Here is a 17,402-nt window from a genome sequence, read left to right on the forward strand (position 1 = left end):
TGAGGTGGAGCTAGTTTTAACTACTTTATATACAATTAAGTAGATTTGTCGAGTGGCTCCCATGTTGGGGGTCGGGCCCCATCAGAGGGTCTCAAGATAAATCTGAGGGGTCATGACATGGTTAGTGTAAGAAAAAAGAGGAAAAAAGTTCTGCTTTACAAATTTTCAATCATTTTCTGACTTAAATCTAATCTCACTCTTTTTTTTTTTTTTTTAAATGTTAGATCATTTTACCTCTTCGGACAGTTATTTAAATTAAACCGTCATCTCTTTTTGGAGCTGCTAAATAGTAATAAATAGACATCTGAAATTAGTCCAACCAAGTTCTCAACCTGGGGTTTGGTGTCACTCCAAAGGATCATAAAATAAATCTGAGGTGTCGTGAGATGATCAACCATGGTAGGAAAGAAGAAATAGCAAAGTTCTGTGAAACAAACTTGCATTTCCAACAGTATCCCATGTTTTTTCAGTGTTTTTTTTTCTAACTTAAAAAAGTAACTTGTAACTAAAGCTGTCAATATATATATAGTGGAGTTAAAAGTACGATATTTCCCTCTGAAATTTAGTGGAGTACAGGTATACAATATCTTAAAATTGAAATATTCAAGTAAAAATAAGTCAGAATTCTACTGAAGTACTGTACTTAGGTAATTGTACTTACTACTTTCTAACATTGCTGTTAGTAAACTACAGTTCAGTGTGTGGAGACACGATTGTAAAGCTAGTTTCTCTTCATGATAGTACAGAAAGTTACTGTTGAGGCTTAATGGCTTACATGTGCTTGTGAAATGAACTTAGGGGCTTACAAAGTGGATTTCACCTCTGATGGTTGCAAACAGACCCTGCAATTAAGACGAACTGCTGTGGTTACCAGTGATGTGTAGATTAGGGAGATCGGAGAGAGGAGGTAATCACTGTAACTCCCTGCAGTCACCGAATCAAAGCAGCTCACCTCGACTGTGTGTTTATTTTACCTCTGATCCCTGGCAGGGTCTTTATCCCGAGTCTCACGGGATCGTGGACAACAAGATGTACGATGTGACCCAAAACACTTTCTTCAGCTTGAAAACTGATGAGAAATTCAACCCAAAATGGTACCAAGGAGAGCCAGTAAGTGGCATGTGTGCATGGGAGTGTGTACAGAGTTTACTGTTCAGCAAATTTTAAGTCTTGTAAAGCCACAAAGCCCACGTCAGGAGAATTTAGTTTTTTGTTGAGAAACTGGACAGTTCGGAGCAATACTTTCACCTTTCCTTCACACATCTGAGAGTCTGAGCCACACGGTGAGGTTCAGTAGCTTGTGAACGTTACCACACTCTGATTTTGTGGGAAGGCTGACATGAGTCGAGAGAAGGCACCTGGCATGTGTAAGAAATATGAGCTGTGTGCTCCAATCATGCTATAATTTACTCTCTGTGAACAGCACAAGACAGTGAGTGAGTTTCATCACTCACTGACAACGTGTGAGGGCTGCGAGTTCTGCTTGTTTAGACACTTTGTGGTTTCCCCCGTTAAATGAGAGGCCTCTTAAATCTCTTTTCTCCACGATGTGACAGGCTGCTCCTTTTGAAAGTACACCATGCACTGCTCTATCTGACTTTCCAGGAGGGAAGAAGAAATAGATGACCCCTGCTGACATTTGATGCAATGCAACTAAGTCGATCTGGCAAAATATGCTCATAAGCCTGCTGCATAAACAAAACATCCCATCAGTCTTATAGGTATCGATCTAGCATAAAAATATACAGTAAGACTTCCATCAGACTTGACTGGACTGTAAGGGATTACACTTTCACCCTAATGGACTGAACGCCTCTGCTGTGACGAATGAGCCACCTGTTAGTCTATTTAGTCTGTCTGAATTAATCATGAGCCTATAGATGACACACTCATCTACTCTCCTTTCCCTCCCTCTGCTTTTCTTTGTTCTGCTCTCTCTTTTCTTTTACCTGGCTTTCCTATGCTTAACTTTGCTTTTTTCCCTTTCTTTTTCTGTCTTTCATCTCCTTTTGCCTCCTCTCCTCTCTGCTCCTTTCTTTCCATTGCCTTCCCTTTTCTTTCCTTTTGTCTCCTTTCCTCTCCTCTCCTTTTTCTTTTCCTTTATTTACCATTCCTTTTCTTTCCTTTACTTTCCTTCATTTCTTTCTCTTCATTCAAATCTTTCCTTTTCGTTTTCTTTCCTTTCTTTTCCTCTCCTATCTTCCTTTCCGTTCCTTTTTTTCACCTCCTCTCCTCTCCTCTCCTCAGGTCTGGATCACTGCCATGCGTCACAAACTGAAAACAGGAACCGTTTTCTGGCCGGGCTCAGATGTAGCCATCAATGGCACCTACCCAGATTTCTACAAGGTTTATGACAAGTAAGAACGATGCCATTATGCTGACATACTTTTAAATTAAATTACATGAAAATTTTACGGCATAATACAGTGGTGTATTGATGTGCTTACAATTCACATGGTCCCTCTTTGGTGCACAGGAGATTTCCATTTAAGAACAGACTGTCGACGCTGTTTGAGTGGCTGAGTTTACCTCAGGGAGAAAGGTATTACATGTCTTTGCGAAGAACACGTTGTGAGTCACCATCAAAAAACGCTGAGCGTCACACTCAACTCTAACTCCTTTGTGATTTTAGACCTGACTTCTACACTTTGTACCTGGAGGAACCTGACACATCAGGACATCGTTTTGGGCCAGCAAGCACAGAGGTCAGTCATTCACTAAACGTTAAACCGGAAACTGTAAGCGGATTGTTCATTACCTGAAAGAACAACAGACTAGATAGACGAAGTGAGAGTCTTAAGAGCAAAACTGATTCATTAGTGAGTGTGAGCCCTTGGTCATATGTGGGGTAGGGGGATTGTTGAAAAACATCCATCCGGTGATGATGACCGTGAGATGCAGCTGAAAGCTCTGGGAAAGGTAGCTAAGATTATTGAGTTAAAATTATTTTGTCAAGGTGACATTCTGCTTCTTGAGCTGTGTGTACTTTCAGAAGGTTGGTCTATAAAATGTCTGTTATAGTTTCCTCAATCCCAACCACCAGTTTCAAAATGCAAAGATATTCACTTTACTATCACATAAGACAAAGGAAAGATGTAGATCTTCACATCTGAGAAGCTGAGGATCTGGCTAATTTTTGGCATTTCTGCTTGTTAAATGATTAATCGCTTATCACAATAGTTGCCAATTAACTTTCTGTTGATCAGCTAATCGATTAATCGACTTATGGTTCCAGCTCTATACATCAATGTGGCCATTCACAGAAACATCTAAGTTATGAACAACTAACTGGGTAATCTCTCAGTGGTGTAATGATTAAAAGTCACATTGAAAGGTATTTTAAACATTTTGTCATAAATAATGTTTATTATCTGACATTTAACTTTGTCAGAAATGTTGATTTTTCTCAGGTGCAGCCAATTTTTTTTTCTTTTCTTTTTTTTCTTCTTCATGTAACATCTTGCATCCATTCCAAATTTTAAACCAAGCCCATTTAATAAAGTGATTATTATGAGCGTTGCTGACAAAGCTCTTTTAGTTTGTAATACTGCCTAATTATTTATTTGGGGAAGCAAGGTTTTCACAGTCCTGCCACAGTGACACATTAGCTCTGTCAAAGCTTTACCTGCCCTTGTTCCTTCAGGTCATTCATGCCTTGGAGAGTGTGGACAGGGTTTTGGGCATGCTGATGGACGGCCTGACGGAGAAAAACCTGCAGCACTGTGTCAACTTGGTTATCGTATCTGACCACGGTGAGACTAAACCACACAGCCTTCACACACCGTTGATACAGTTTACATTATGATTTTACAGAAAAAAATGAGCAAAATAATCAATAATGGAGGAGTGAATTCTGTCTTTCTGTTTGAAAAAAACGGAAATGACATCAAACACCAGTTCTTTAAACTGTAGAAAGGAAAAGGAAATGGGCATTTCTTAAGCAATACAAAGAAAGTGGTATTATTTTTCTCCTTTCTCTGTTTTTTCCTTTGGTTTTCATTAAAAGCTGTTTATTTGCTTACAAACAAACTCGGTGCATCCTTCCCGGACCTTTGTGGTTCCACAGTAGTAAGACACAGCATCGTTTCGGAGCCTGTGCGCCACTGAGGGGGACTTAAGAGGCTGGTTGTCAGTTTCAGATGTTTGACTCGGTTGAGTCACTGCACCTGTTGAAGGGAAAACTAAAGAACCGTGCCAGAGAGTAATCTAACGAAAACTGAGCCTGTTTTCTGGGAGTCAGCTGGGAAAAACTGTTCCCAGTACTGTGTTGGGAGGCTATTTTGTGAGGAGGAGTTACTGTGGACATCTGGAGACCTGATGTGTAGGTTTGTAATTTGCTTTATTGAAGATCAGTGCGCAAGAGTAAATAGGAGTGGCCCAGTTGTCCTCATCAAAGAAATCGTTTCCAGGGGCAGACATTCATTTTGATGTACTCTGCTAGTTATTAGTCTGCAGCTAGTCATCAACAACATGAAAGAAGGATTTTGCGGGGTTTACGTCACACCCAAAAACAATGCTGGCAAATACAAATGTACAAAAAATACCTTGCTTGTGTTGTCAGCTGTAAGTGCCGTGAAACAGTGGAAATAACAGTAAGTAAGTGCTCACATTTTCTGGCACATTTCTGAGAAAATAAACGTAACGCTGCTGGAAAAGAAGTTAAGCAATATCGGCATGGGACAAAAATACTGAAAAATCATTCACACAGAATCATGGATTTTTAAAAAAGTTTAATAATGGTGCACATACGCCACATTTGTCATGCTACCGCGGGCACATTTTTAAAGTCTTTACATATTCGAATGCAAATCATCACCGTTAACATTTTCTTTTTCATCAGGCATGGAGGAGGCTTCCTGTGAAAAGGCGGCATATGTGTCGACCTACCAGGAAAATACCGACAGCTTTACTGTCATCCAAGGCCCGGCTGCTCGCATCAGACCCACTCGCCTCCCGGAGGATTACTTTTCCTGTGAGTTCCTGTTGATAATGCTGAACGTCTTCCCAGCGTTGCAGCATCACTCAGTGTCGGTTTGTTTGCAGCCAGCGGGGCTAACCTTGTCCTGTGTTTCTCTCCTCAGTCGACTATGATGGCCTGGTGAAGAACCTGTCGGTATGCGAAGTATTCCAAATGCGACTCTTGTATTGATAGGAAGAATGAAAAATTATCTGCTTGCTTAGCTTCATGTCAAACAACCCCATTCTCGCTCTGCGGTGTGTTGATTCTCCTCCTCTGTGTCTGATCTGAAGTGCAGGACCCCTAACCAGCCAATGAGGCCGTACCTCAAAGAAAACCTCCCAAAAAGGATGCACTTTGCTAACAACAAACGCATAGAGAGAGGACATCTCTATATGAAGCAGGGCTGGCAGGCAGCACTGTAAGTGAAGGACCAGTTTACTGTCCTTAAACGATACCTCTGGTTCGTTACAGCCGGGGTCTTAACAGTGTGTTTCTGTAGTTTTGCCACCTACTGGTAGTAATAAATCATACCCACCAAACGATTTGCTGAGATCGGACAATGAAGCAACATCCCTCTTTTTAAGACCCAGGCAGGGATAAACCGGAATTATCCTTTATGTCACCGCTGTGTTAATTCTTTAAACAACAATTCCCTTAGTGACGTACGTTTTGACTAGGCTGTATGTGTATCTACAAATTTGTGTGTGTGTGGGGGGGGGGGGTCAGATAAAATCTTATACCTTTAAACCAAATATTTCGGCGAAAGACGAAAACGCACGATCAGTCAGATTTATGCTGTAGTATTAGATTTGTAGTGCAGGATTCCAGAGCTGTTAGAGTAACTGGTCAGGAGTTGGAACGTCTTGTGTGAATTATAGAAAGTGTCTGATGATAAGAAAAAAGTGTCTTTGGCCACACAGAAGTTGAGACAGTAAATAGTTTTAGCAATAAACCCATGTCGTTAACTGTCATAGTGGTGTTTCATTGACTTTAACTCTTCATCTTTATTTCTCCTCCAATAAAACATTTTTGTTTCATGTGCTTAGGAACAGCAAGGAGATCAAGTACTGCACTGGTGGATTCCACGGCTCAGATAACATCTTCACCAACATGCAGGTCAGAGGAAGGAAGGATGTGTGTTTTTGTCAGCAGCGAAAAAATGTTTTTCACGATATCCTGTTTTAGAGATAAAAGACGAGAAGTGTGATAACTCATTGACCCACTGGGGAAAACAGTTTTTAGTCTGACACAGCTCAATAGGCAGTCACTTGGGACTTGTGTCACCTCAAGTCGGCTTTACAAGAAATGTTCGACAGGTGGTCACCTCAGTGCTGAGACATAAAAATGAGCCCCTCCTGCAGCTGACTGGACGAACGCTCGCTCTGTCGTCATCGGGCACCACTTCTGATTTCCGGACTGATGAAACATGATGAATGGTTTCTCAGTGTCAAAAGTTACCTAAGTTATTTGAAACGAAAATCAGTTTCTGACTGATTTTTAGGCATGCAGCTGTAAAAATCATGTTTCATTTCGTAGTTCAGTGGTCACGTAGTGGATGAGGCATAAACCCTTTCATAACGGCTTATGGAGGTTTTCAGTCACGAATGAATCAGGAGGTCTGGGGCTGTAAATGATAGAAAGTCATTAATAAAAGGGTTGTGGGTTTCTCCATCTCCATTAAAAGTCTGTAGCTGTAGATGTTAATGAGCTGTCTATAAATAGATTTTACTCCAAACAGTAAGTGGTAGAACAGTCCATTGGAGAGGTCCTCCAGATAAATTGGTAAGCTAAAAAGACTTGTTATATTGTTAAAGGCTTGTAACTTATCTATGAATCATTATTAAATGATTTGATAACGACTAATAAACCCAATAATTACAGCTTATAAAACTTTTATATAGATTGTGGTACCTTCCAGGCTCAGGCTGAGTTGTAGTTCTCAGTGTTTCGTAGAAACTGGAGGAGCTGATGTTTTCATCTAAACTACCTCCTGTCATTTGATGATTGGTCGACAGCTCGGCCAATGCTGTCCGCTGTCAAACTGTCAATCCCAACTTTTTGGGGCGAGCAAAGTTTACTTGCCACCCCCCCCCCCCATCAGAGGTTTGTAATGAGGGGTTTTCCATTTACAGGTTGTTTTGTTTGAATAAGGGATGAAGAGGCCAAACTATCCAGGATTTCGAAAGATTTCATTCGGCTTATCCAAGATTTTATTCCTCTTACATCGGTTTCCTACACAAGATCACGGATACAGCAGTAAAACTTTCTTGATGCTCCAAAATCTGTGTCAAAATAAGTTGATGGGCCGGTCTTGTCAATAGAACACTGTGTAGCTCTAAAACTCTCGTCAAGTACAGTAATCACACTTGTTGTGCGCGGTTTGCTCTTAACCCAAACACTCTCAGATGTGGATTGAGTTTGTTTGGAAATACGTGTCTGTCTGCCACTTTCGTGTTACGTTTTCAAGGTTCCATGAGGTCATTTTACTGCCTTAGTTCATTTCAAATATTTACCCATGGCCTAATCATGGTATTCAGTGTTTGACATCTTGTTATTTACAGAAAGTCTTGAAAGGGAAGTTTGCTGTTCACAAACTGTTGAGCAATGTTATTTGAATACTTCAACGTACTCTCGCAGGTCTCCAAACAAAGGCGTGAATGTCGGTATGTTAATGCGTATTTTTTATTTTTTCCAGGCAATCTTCATTGGCTATGGTCCAGGATTTAAAAACAACGTTGTTGTGCCATCTTTTGAAAACATTGAGGTATATAACCTCATGTGTGGTAAGTTGCTCTGTTCGAGAATACCATGTATTTACTGCGCTATATTCTTCTGTGCTGAAAGGGAATGTTTTTTTATTTCTGTTTCGTTTTACCTCAGTCGTTAATTCTACTATTTGGATGTTTTGAACAACACAGAGAAAACAAAGCACATAGCAACTTATATATATAGAGATGTGATGTCCGTGTCAATTACTGGTGCACATATGATTTTGCAAAGCTTGTTTGTTTGTTTATACTGTTGTGCTGACCACCAGCTATAACCACCCAAATGGTAAATGCAGCTTTTTTTACCGCCTGGGTCTGTTTTTCATCATTTCAACCACCGCGTTCCTCCAGTTATGAAAACACTCAGCAGGTTAGTTGTAGAAGACCCAGTAGCACAGTTGAGAGAGTTCAGAAGAGGGAAACAGGTGCGATGAACTAAACTGCACCAGATTCAGTTTGGTAAAAAGGCCACTGCATCAACCTGATTTAAGTTTGAAAAAAAATTTTTTTTTAAAAAGGCAAAATTTCAAAGACAAAATGCAGTAAAACTCATCAAACATGTATCACGTTACACTGAAAATCTACGTACACCTGCACACAACCACAGTGAGCACACACAATCCAGTCTGCAGGCCGCATTAAGGACATGTGCGTACACACACCGGCCAAGGCGGACCCCGACACTTGTGTGTGTGTGTGTGTGTGTGTGTGTGTGTGTGTGCAGTGGACTGTTGCTAATGATTTAATAAAAAGAAGGAACAATAAGAAGGTAACGAGTCAGTGCTCACCATAGAAGTGAATGCAGTGGACTCAAAAGACCCTGGAGGATTTTAAGAAACTTGATAGAAAGGCAACCAGTAGAGCCTGCGCCTTCCCTTTTTTTAACTCTTGAATAGTCTGAAACTTGAGTGATACCTCGTTGCTTGTCCTAACTGAATACATCGTCAAGCTGCGTCTAATGCTGTCACTGCATCCCTGTACCTGTATGATTAATCAAGTGAATAAATTGTTATTATAACTCTCAGAAATATACAATAAAAGGTTGTAAAACTTTGCCCGTTTACATCAAATGTACTGACAGGCTGCGTCAATGTCTCGGCTCATCAGCTCTCTCCTTCCTCCAGATCTCCTCGGTATTCGTCCCGCTCCAAACAACGGGACTCACGGCAGCCTGAACCACCTCCTGCGGCATCCAGTCCACTTTCCAGTTCACCCAGCGCAGCTCTCCCATGAAACCCCCTGTGTGGCCAGCAACCCCATCCCCACTGACGACCTGCAGTGCACCTGTGCATCCCAAACCAAGGAAACGGTATGTGCTAACAAGTTACTGAAGTCGTGCATTTGTTTTTCGCCACACAGGCGTGCGATCCCATAGGTCTGGGGTTGGCACTGTCGGTTGGTCAGTCCACCACTTTGGTGCAGACTGAAAAATCTCAGCCACTATTGGGTGGGTTGCCATAACATTTGGTAAAGACATTCGTGGTGCCCAGCGGATTAATTCTAATAAATTTGGTAATCCCCTGCATCACCGTGAGGTTGCGGTTTGCAGAGTAAAATGGCTCAACAACTTTTGAATGGATCGCCATGAAATCTAGGACAAACGTACTTGTTCCCCTCAGGATGGTTTGTTTTGAGGAAAAAAAAGCAAGTTGATGAAAGAACACCAAATATTCCGCTTTGGGGTAGTGTGGCAGCCGATGGCACGGGAAACATTGTACAGACAGTGGGGAGGCAACTATATATCCGCCAATTCAGGATGCAAATGTCCTACACTCAGTCACAGGCTTTTACAACAGGACAATGATCCAAAGTAGACCTCTAAGTCCACCGTGAACTGATTCAAGAAACACAAGCTGAAGCTTTTGGAACAACCTTCCCCGTTTTCTGACCTTAACATTACTGAAGATCTGTTGGTAGATCTTAAACATGCCATGTGTGCAGGACGGCCTAAAAAAAAACTCAGTACTTGAAGTGAAAATTCTTAAATCAAGAACAGAAAGACTCTTAAGCTGACTACAAAAAGTGTTTGTAAGATGTGATGTCTGCCAGAAGGGGGGGTTACTAAGTACTGACTTAGTAGGGGGCCCAAACCTTTGTACGTGCCAAAATTACTATTTAATTTTTTTCTATCTTTAAAGTTCATGAAATAAGAAGTAAATGTGCATTAACCTTTGAAGAAATGCTCATTTTTAATGTCTGCGTGCTGCAGATGTTGTATTTACTTCTTTTCATTTAGAAAATATGGAAAATACATGGAATATGGAATTTGCCCAAACCTTTGCATAACACTGTATTGACAAGAAGTGTGTGCTGCTTTTCAGGAGACAGATATGAACAGACACCTCGTGACGACCAATTCCAGTGAGTATCACTCCGCCAAGGAGGTCATGTTCTCGCCTGTCTCTGTATTTGTCAGCATGATGAAGCAAAAAGTACGAACGCCTGGCAGGGCTTGGCCCAGGGAAGAGCCCATTACATTTTGGGGCAGATCCAGATCATTTACTATGAATTTGAATTTTTTTTTCTCTGAAGTCTGGCGTGTGTTGCTTGACATTGGCCTTGGCGGAGGTCTGCGCTCCGCTGAGTGCCTCTCTAGTTTTCCTTCCCATTTACAATGTTTTTCAGAGAACATTTTGTGTGACATTTATGCATTTGCCCTTTTAGGTGCTAAAGTCAGCTTACGCCGCCTCCACCATCCTTTCGGCACCCCCCTGGTCGTCCAGCCGGACGCCACCTTTTGTCTCCTGCATCACTCCGAGTACCTCAACGGCTACAGCAAAGACCGCCTCATGCCCCTCTGGGTGTCGTACACCATCCAACCTCTGGTGCGTTCGCTGCTTGGAGCTGTCTTTTTATCCCTAAACATAGCCTGTTCGGTTGAGTTGTCCCAGCTATGTTTCTTCTCTGGTTAGGGTTTGGCAGCATATTGTGAGAGTTTGTTTAGTATCTGAATCCTCTCAGCTGTTAGTCATCCTCTGCGCTCATGTTGGATCAAACAGCTTTTGTCTTTTCTCGTTATGCGGTGGTGCTTAAGTGTAAATCATGAGCTCGCACTGTGAGTTTGCACTGTTGTACTTTACTGTCTGAATGATAGAGCATCTGAGGATGTAGACTTTTTTTTTTTACATTCAAGCTCAAATGCAGTACAAGCTAAATAAGGCCTGTATTGTATTCATTTTGGCTAGAAGGAATCATGGTTTGGATTGTTTTTTGTTTTGTTTTTTGTAAACCTGTGTCATGGGATAACATACAGTATTATGCTCAATCCACTTTTACACCCACAGCCTGTCAACAGTAAGTTAACAGCTCCATATAAGGCTCACTTCAAACTAGTTTGCCTACCACAAAATCAGTTTATCAGTGAAGCGTGAGGCCCTGCTGCTTATCTGCCCCTTGGAGGAAGCTTGCTTTTCTATACAAGATGTTTGAATATATGCATAGCTTTAGATGCTGCATTGCCCCTGCTTGTGACCAGGGACAGACAATTTGCTGAAGTTTTACTTTACCAACCTGTAATTTATGAATTTATTTTGAAATATTTTTCCAAGAAGTTTCCTGGTAAGAGCCATATAATTTAATTGTAATTATAAGGAATATAGGAATCTCCTTGGAAGGAAATCTGCATTTAAGCCCGAGTAAATATTCCTTCATTGTTCATTTACTCCAGACTAGCTTCTGTACCATAAGCTCCTGTAACTTAATGAATTTTTCTCATCCAGCTTTTCTTTTAACTGCCTTTAACTTCTGAAAAAACGAAGAGTTCCTCACATCAGCGTCCACTACAGTGCTTTCTATTAGAAATTGAAACCTTTGTGGTTTTAACCATTAATAAAGCAAGCCACATGTCATAATGCTGAGAAAGGCTCTGTTCCAAGCTGGGATTTTTAGTTATTAACTTTGTTAAAGATGTCATTGGGATCTTGAACGATGTTTTCCCTGAAGTTTCACTTTTTTTCTCTATTGGACATTGTATTCTCTGAAAGTACACAAATTTTCCCCGTAATTATTGCCAATTTGCATCGTTCTTAGGGTGACTGAAAATTTAAAAGTAGCGCATTTTATTCCAAAAAAGACTTTTTTTAAAAAACAACATTTTCCTCTATGACGGGAGTGAGGTGAGATTAGTATTTTTAGAGAGCTCTGCAAACAGAAACAGTGCAATGCCCTCGCTGACCTACATACACAGATGAAGCTAAATCAGGCCAAGTCATCTTACACAGCACCCAAGAGTGCTGGCCCCAAGTCAAAGTCCGTTGCCGTCCACCACTTACTGATCCTCTCTCTCAGACCACAGTCCGACCCCTGAGCCCAGAGTCGGAGGCGTGTGTTCGTGCTGACGTCCGCATCCCACCGGCCGCCAGCCAGCTGTGTCTTCGCTATAGAGACAACTCAGAGCTGTCCTATGGCCTGCTGCATCCCCCCAGTGAGTGTGTGTGTGTTATTGGGAGTGCGTATGTGTGTGGCGGTGGCGGTGGGGGTCACAGCTCTTCGTCCCCAGCCGGGTGTTGAATTCAAGTTGACATTTTTCAGAGCCACATTCTCGTGTAAAAATGCACCGGTGCTTTAGGGCTGCAACGGAGAACGGTATCCCACGCTGTAGATTTACTGTATTTTTCAATTAAATTCTGGTTTCAGAGAGCTCCACAAGAGGAAGTGACAAACTGAGAGACTGAAGTAAAAGCAAGACAGTTGGACTTGCCAAAATCGGAAATTTTATCCTACTCCTGGCTCTGGTCAAATGTGATTTGAGCAGTTTGATGACTTTAGAAATGCCAATTATTAGTCGATTAATTGATTATTTAATCACCATAAAGTTAATTCATAAGTATTTTGACAGATGATTAATCATTTAGCTCGTTTTTTAGGCAAAAATGCCAAACAGTTTATGATTCCAGCGTTTCCAGTGCATTTGTGGAGACAGAACAGTGAATTGATTGATCAAATAAATAATAAGCAGATTAATCAATCATGAAAATAAACAGCGGTTGCAGCCCTAACTGACTCTTCGTATTAAGTGCCACCAAAAAGTTACGTTTTAGCCAGTAACTCTTTATTCCTTATTTTTACAGTAAACGTCAGACTTTTACAGTTTGCCATGTGTGTTTTTTTTGTATCCATGTCCAAGTAGCTGACACATTCTCTTTTACCCCATCTCTCATTTTGTAGATCTGAGTGCCAGCGGACCTGAAACGGACTCTTTAATCACAAGCAACATGGCACCAATGTTTCCTGCATTTAAAGGCGAGCCACTCTCCGACATATTTATTGGCTGCTGGTTTTTCTAGCTGCACCCGAAGCTGGAAATGGGATTCATGGCGTTGCATGAGTTAAAATTTAATTCCAGAGGTGTCAGACGGGTTCATTTGTCAACTGAATGAAAGAGCTTTTGAGCTAAACAATTTCAATAACTAGGGAACTGAAGAGATACTCTGGATCACAACTAGACACGATGTCATGCTCTTGTTTTGCGAAATTGTTAAACACTCGAGTTTTCCGAGAGCAGGTGTTGTGGTTTGCCTGCTCTCATGAGTCATTTTTATTGCTCAGTATTATACTTTTCAAAGCTGATTTTCTAAAAAAAGAGTATATTTTAGCCCAATTGGTTCTTAAATATACATAACAGGAGTCCAAAGATCCAACCGCTATGATTATATGGGACTACTGTACTTTAATTTAGTTAAGCGCTTTTTGTAAAGTACAATTAAAGGTTTAGTCGGAGGAACTTTTCCTAGAGTTAATCCTCCTGCCATCCTCCTGCAGACGCCACAGTTTCCGTCACAATTAGATTCAGTTTAAAGGTGGATTAGTTTCTAATGTGACTGAGCTGATCCACCAAACTGTGCTCGGAAAATGCAATAGAGCGGATCATAAATGAAATCATCCTTTGTGTTTTAAATGATCTAGGTTATACATGAATTTGACTGGGATGAATGAAGGTTCACGCCCTTCATTTTGGCTCTTTTGCCCAGATGACAGATGTATTGCTTAATTCTCCCTTAAATCCCATGAGGATTATGTCTGTACCAGCAGCCTTACAAAATCACCTGCATAATATGGGAGAGCATGTGTGGGGTCAACATGTTTCGGTAATGCTGTGGCCCGCACAGCTGCGGGGACGAGCCACGTTTTTTGCTGAAACTTTTGATTGTTTTGGGTGATTGATTTTGTTGTGAAGTTTCAGCCAACACGGCTCCGGCTGCGTTTCCGCTGAGGCCACCCATGCTATAAATGGAAACTCTTTCTCACTTGTATCAAGTACCACTGGAGGAAAAACCTCCCCCAAATACTGTAGTTTGTGTATGTGCTGGAAGCCTAAATATTAATCAGCTAAAAAATGCTGCCCCCTTGTGGCACATCTCTTTTTATACACTATGCATGACCGTTCCTGTGGGGAACATTTTCATGTTAAAATATACTTTTCTTTGATTTCTAAATTTAAATCACTAGCTGCTCTCTATCGCACGCAGACCACATTATCATGGGTTGTGGTGTATGGAGTACTAAAAGGTTTTTCATGTGTTTTCTTTCTAACCACAGATGTCTGGACCCATTTCCATGATGTCCTGCTTCCGGAGTATTCACAACAGCTGAACGGGGTCAACGTCATGAGTGGGCCGATATTTGATGAAGACTTTGATGGAAACGTTGATGCTTTCAAAGCAATCTCAGGGTGAGTCAGCGGCACAGAGCCCAGGCAATCGATAAGAGCTGCAACCGACAATTCATTTCACTGTCGGGTATTTTCTCAATTTAATAAGGATTTTTTTTTTTTTTTTAAATGTCCAAAAAAAGTGAAAACTGACCATTATTTCGTCCCAGAGCCCACGGTGACATTGAAATGACACATTCTGTTCAACTAAGTATCCAAAAGCCAAAGATTGCCCTTATGATAATCAATCAGCAATATAAGTTTACATTTACTTTGCAAATGCGGCCCAGCACTTACTGTCCTTTTAAAAAGGCTGAGTTTGAAGAGAATGTGTTAGAGAAGAAAGAGGGTTGTCTTCAACTGTCTTTAGTAAACTGTGGTTGATGATGAAAATTCTTTGAGGTTCCAGTTTCCCATGAATACTTCCTCTTAAAACTGCAGATGTGAAGACATAAATCACAGAGCCTATGATGACATCGAGTAGATCAATACACATAAATATACACATACACATCTGGAACTGGATAGCTGTAGATCCCAAGGTGAAAATACATAGCTCCAAAGATACAGCATAGCATAGAAACAGAGGTTTTGTCAAGATTTTTGTCTCTATTTTTTTTTTTTTAATTCTTTTTACAAAATACGTTAATTCCCAGTGTACAAAGCCTTTCATTTAGCAGGGTTTGAGGTCTACTTAGCACTGGGTCATGAGTAAAGAAAACTTCCCAGAAGTATTCACTTTTATGATGAATTAATCTAATCTAGGCCATTAAATTTGTATTTATGCTGTATTGACACACACCGCGCTGATACCATAAAGGCCCAGAAAATGTGTTTTCTCAATCAGCTTTTTATTCTAAACAGTTCTGGTTCCTTCTCTTGAGAGAGATCTCTAATTTTTTGTTTTCGTCTAAATTCTTCTCTATTGTTTGAGATTTGTGGGACTCAGTTGGAAAAAGTTGATGTCATGTACTCCCATGCACTATCAGGATTTTGCTTATTCAGTGCTTATTTAGTACTTCATGTTTTCGAAAAAACACATTTTCAGCAGCTGTAACATAACGAGCAGGTAATTAGTTTGCGACCTGCAGTTTTGACCAATTCTCCATCAGCGTAGGTTTTATAAATGAAGTGTTTAGTTGTTTTTTCTGCACATTAAAAATAATCAATAATGGATAACAATGAATAATAATAAATAATAAAATGCAAGCTTTTATAGAAAAGAGGCCGGAGTGTGTTAATCCCTGTGATCGCTTGTCTCCCCAGGAATGAGGCTCCCATCCCAACGCATTTCTTCGTGATCCTGACCAGCTGTGAGAACTCGACCTTCAGCCCTATTAACTGTGAGGGCCCATTGAAGGCCAAGTCCTTCATCCTGCCCCACAGACCTGACCACACAGAGAGCTGTGCTGTGAGTAACACCCCTACTACGTCAGTCTACCTCCGTGGAAACCTGCTGACACATCCCACCATGGAAAAAATGATCAGAGCTGAGAATTTTTCAAATAGATCAACCATAAACAGATCTTCTTTGCTCTTCATTGCTCTTCATTTCTCCTCCTCTTTTCCTGGTTTTATTTCTCCTCAGAATGGGTCGGACTTGACGTGGGTGAAGGATTGGCTACATTTTCACGCTGCTCGGGTCCGAGACATCGAGCTCCTGACCGGACTGAGCTTCTACCACGACAGGTTATCAGTGCAAGAGACGCTACAGCTCAAGACGTTTCTACATACCGCTTAAAATCAGAGACATTATCAAAAAAAGTTTTAATTTCCAAAGGAAGCCATACTGGTCTACGCAGCAGGCCTCTGTGTACGTGGACACACAGTTAACCTACTCTCATTGGGTTTAACTGGTGCCTCACTTAGAAATGTTTCCTGTTTTCAGACCATATTAATCCAAACATTAAGTTCCAGCCATCCATTTTTTTGTCTGTTTTTTTTTTTTTTTTTTTTTTTTTGGTTATATGTCTGATTCCAAATATTACAATTATTCAATAAGTGAAAGGCATGCATTAGTTTTTGATCATGTTTTTAAAGATGGTTGTACAGAGAAAAAATCAGAAGGTATTTTTATCAATGAGGCAATGGAACTTTGAACCAAAAACACCATCACATCTGTTGAATGGCGCCCAAGTACTGTATATATCCTCAGAGGACCAAAACCAAAGGGAAAAGGAAACATTTATCAAAGCAAGGAGTATTTATACCACAGAGGCTTTCAATGGTAGGGGCATTTCAGAAAACACCATGACAATCTGGAAACATTTGCGTCTGCTGTTTTTTGAGGGAATCCTGCCACACATCTGGCGCGCTGGCTGACAGCAGCTGGGGAAACACCCAACATGGGAATTTCAGAAAAAATAAGTCCAAAAGAAATAGTATTCAAGTTTTCACCTGCCAAAAGTTGTCATTGTATTTCCATGGTTGTTGTTGTTGTATTTTCTTAGTGTTTTATAATTCTTTGGTTTGATTAATGACATTTAATAAGAGATAATTATTCAATTGTGTGTGTGTGTGTGTGTGTGTGTGTGTGTGTGTGTGTGTGTGTGTGTGTGTGTGTGTGTGTGTGTGTGTTTGTGCGTGTCGGTTTGAGTGAGTGTGTGTGTGCGCATGCACACACATGTACAGTATGGGCACTATATGTATGGATGGATTACGAGATCAATTTGCCCTTGTGCACAGACACGTAAATGGCCCCCCACATTGGAGCAAGACAGCCAGACTGAAAAAGACACAAAATCACAACAGACAACAAGGCTCGTTTGTTGTGTTTTTACATCTTTTTGTTCTCATTTTATGCCTTTTTCGTGGATGTTTTGCGCCTCTTCATTGCTGTTCGTGCCTCTTTGCAGTCATTGTGCCCCTGTGGCCGTTTGCGTCTGCCTTGTCGTCGTTTTGCGTCTCTTGCAGTAACATTCTGCAGGTGAGGTAGAACTCTCAGGTCCTGCTGTTGGTTGAAAAGCTGCAGCGGAATTTGGTTTGTATGCAGTTGGAGCTGACAGCTGACGATGAAGGGAGGTCG

The 17,402-nt window shown here is 40.9% G+C and overlaps 1 protein-coding gene across 1 annotated transcript in view; it reads left to right on the plus strand.

Annotated features, from left to right (window-relative positions):
- The window catches only part of enpp1 (ectonucleotide pyrophosphatase/phosphodiesterase 1), a 28,285-nt gene extending 11,954 nt beyond the window's left edge, over positions 1-16,331 (plus strand). Inside the window, exons 6-23 of the mRNA XM_040125578.1 lie at positions 991-1,110; positions 2,248-2,357; positions 2,477-2,542; positions 2,633-2,705; positions 3,644-3,752; positions 4,841-4,972; positions 5,082-5,113; positions 5,251-5,378; positions 6,007-6,076; positions 7,656-7,743; positions 8,853-9,037; positions 10,050-10,089; positions 10,393-10,553; positions 12,016-12,151; positions 12,895-12,969; positions 14,266-14,398; positions 15,644-15,788; positions 15,966-16,331. Of these exons, the coding sequence (XP_039981512.1) occupies positions 991-1,110; positions 2,248-2,357; positions 2,477-2,542; positions 2,633-2,705; positions 3,644-3,752; positions 4,841-4,972; positions 5,082-5,113; positions 5,251-5,378; positions 6,007-6,076; positions 7,656-7,743; positions 8,853-9,037; positions 10,050-10,089; positions 10,393-10,553; positions 12,016-12,151; positions 12,895-12,969; positions 14,266-14,398; positions 15,644-15,788; positions 15,966-16,118 (1,956 nt within the window). The 3' untranslated portion in view covers positions 16,119-16,331. The remainder of the gene's footprint in view (positions 1-990; positions 1,111-2,247; positions 2,358-2,476; positions 2,543-2,632; positions 2,706-3,643; positions 3,753-4,840; positions 4,973-5,081; positions 5,114-5,250; positions 5,379-6,006; positions 6,077-7,655; positions 7,744-8,852; positions 9,038-10,049; positions 10,090-10,392; positions 10,554-12,015; positions 12,152-12,894; positions 12,970-14,265; positions 14,399-15,643; positions 15,789-15,965) is intronic.
- The last annotated feature ends 1,071 nt before the right edge of the window (positions 16,332-17,402 follow it).

Source organism: Xiphias gladius, chromosome 4 (genome assembly GCF_016859285.1).
Source record: "Xiphias gladius isolate SHS-SW01 ecotype Sanya breed wild chromosome 4, ASM1685928v1, whole genome shotgun sequence".
In the NCBI taxonomy this organism is placed as follows: Eukaryota; Metazoa; Chordata; class Actinopteri; order Istiophoriformes; family Xiphiidae; genus Xiphias; species Xiphias gladius.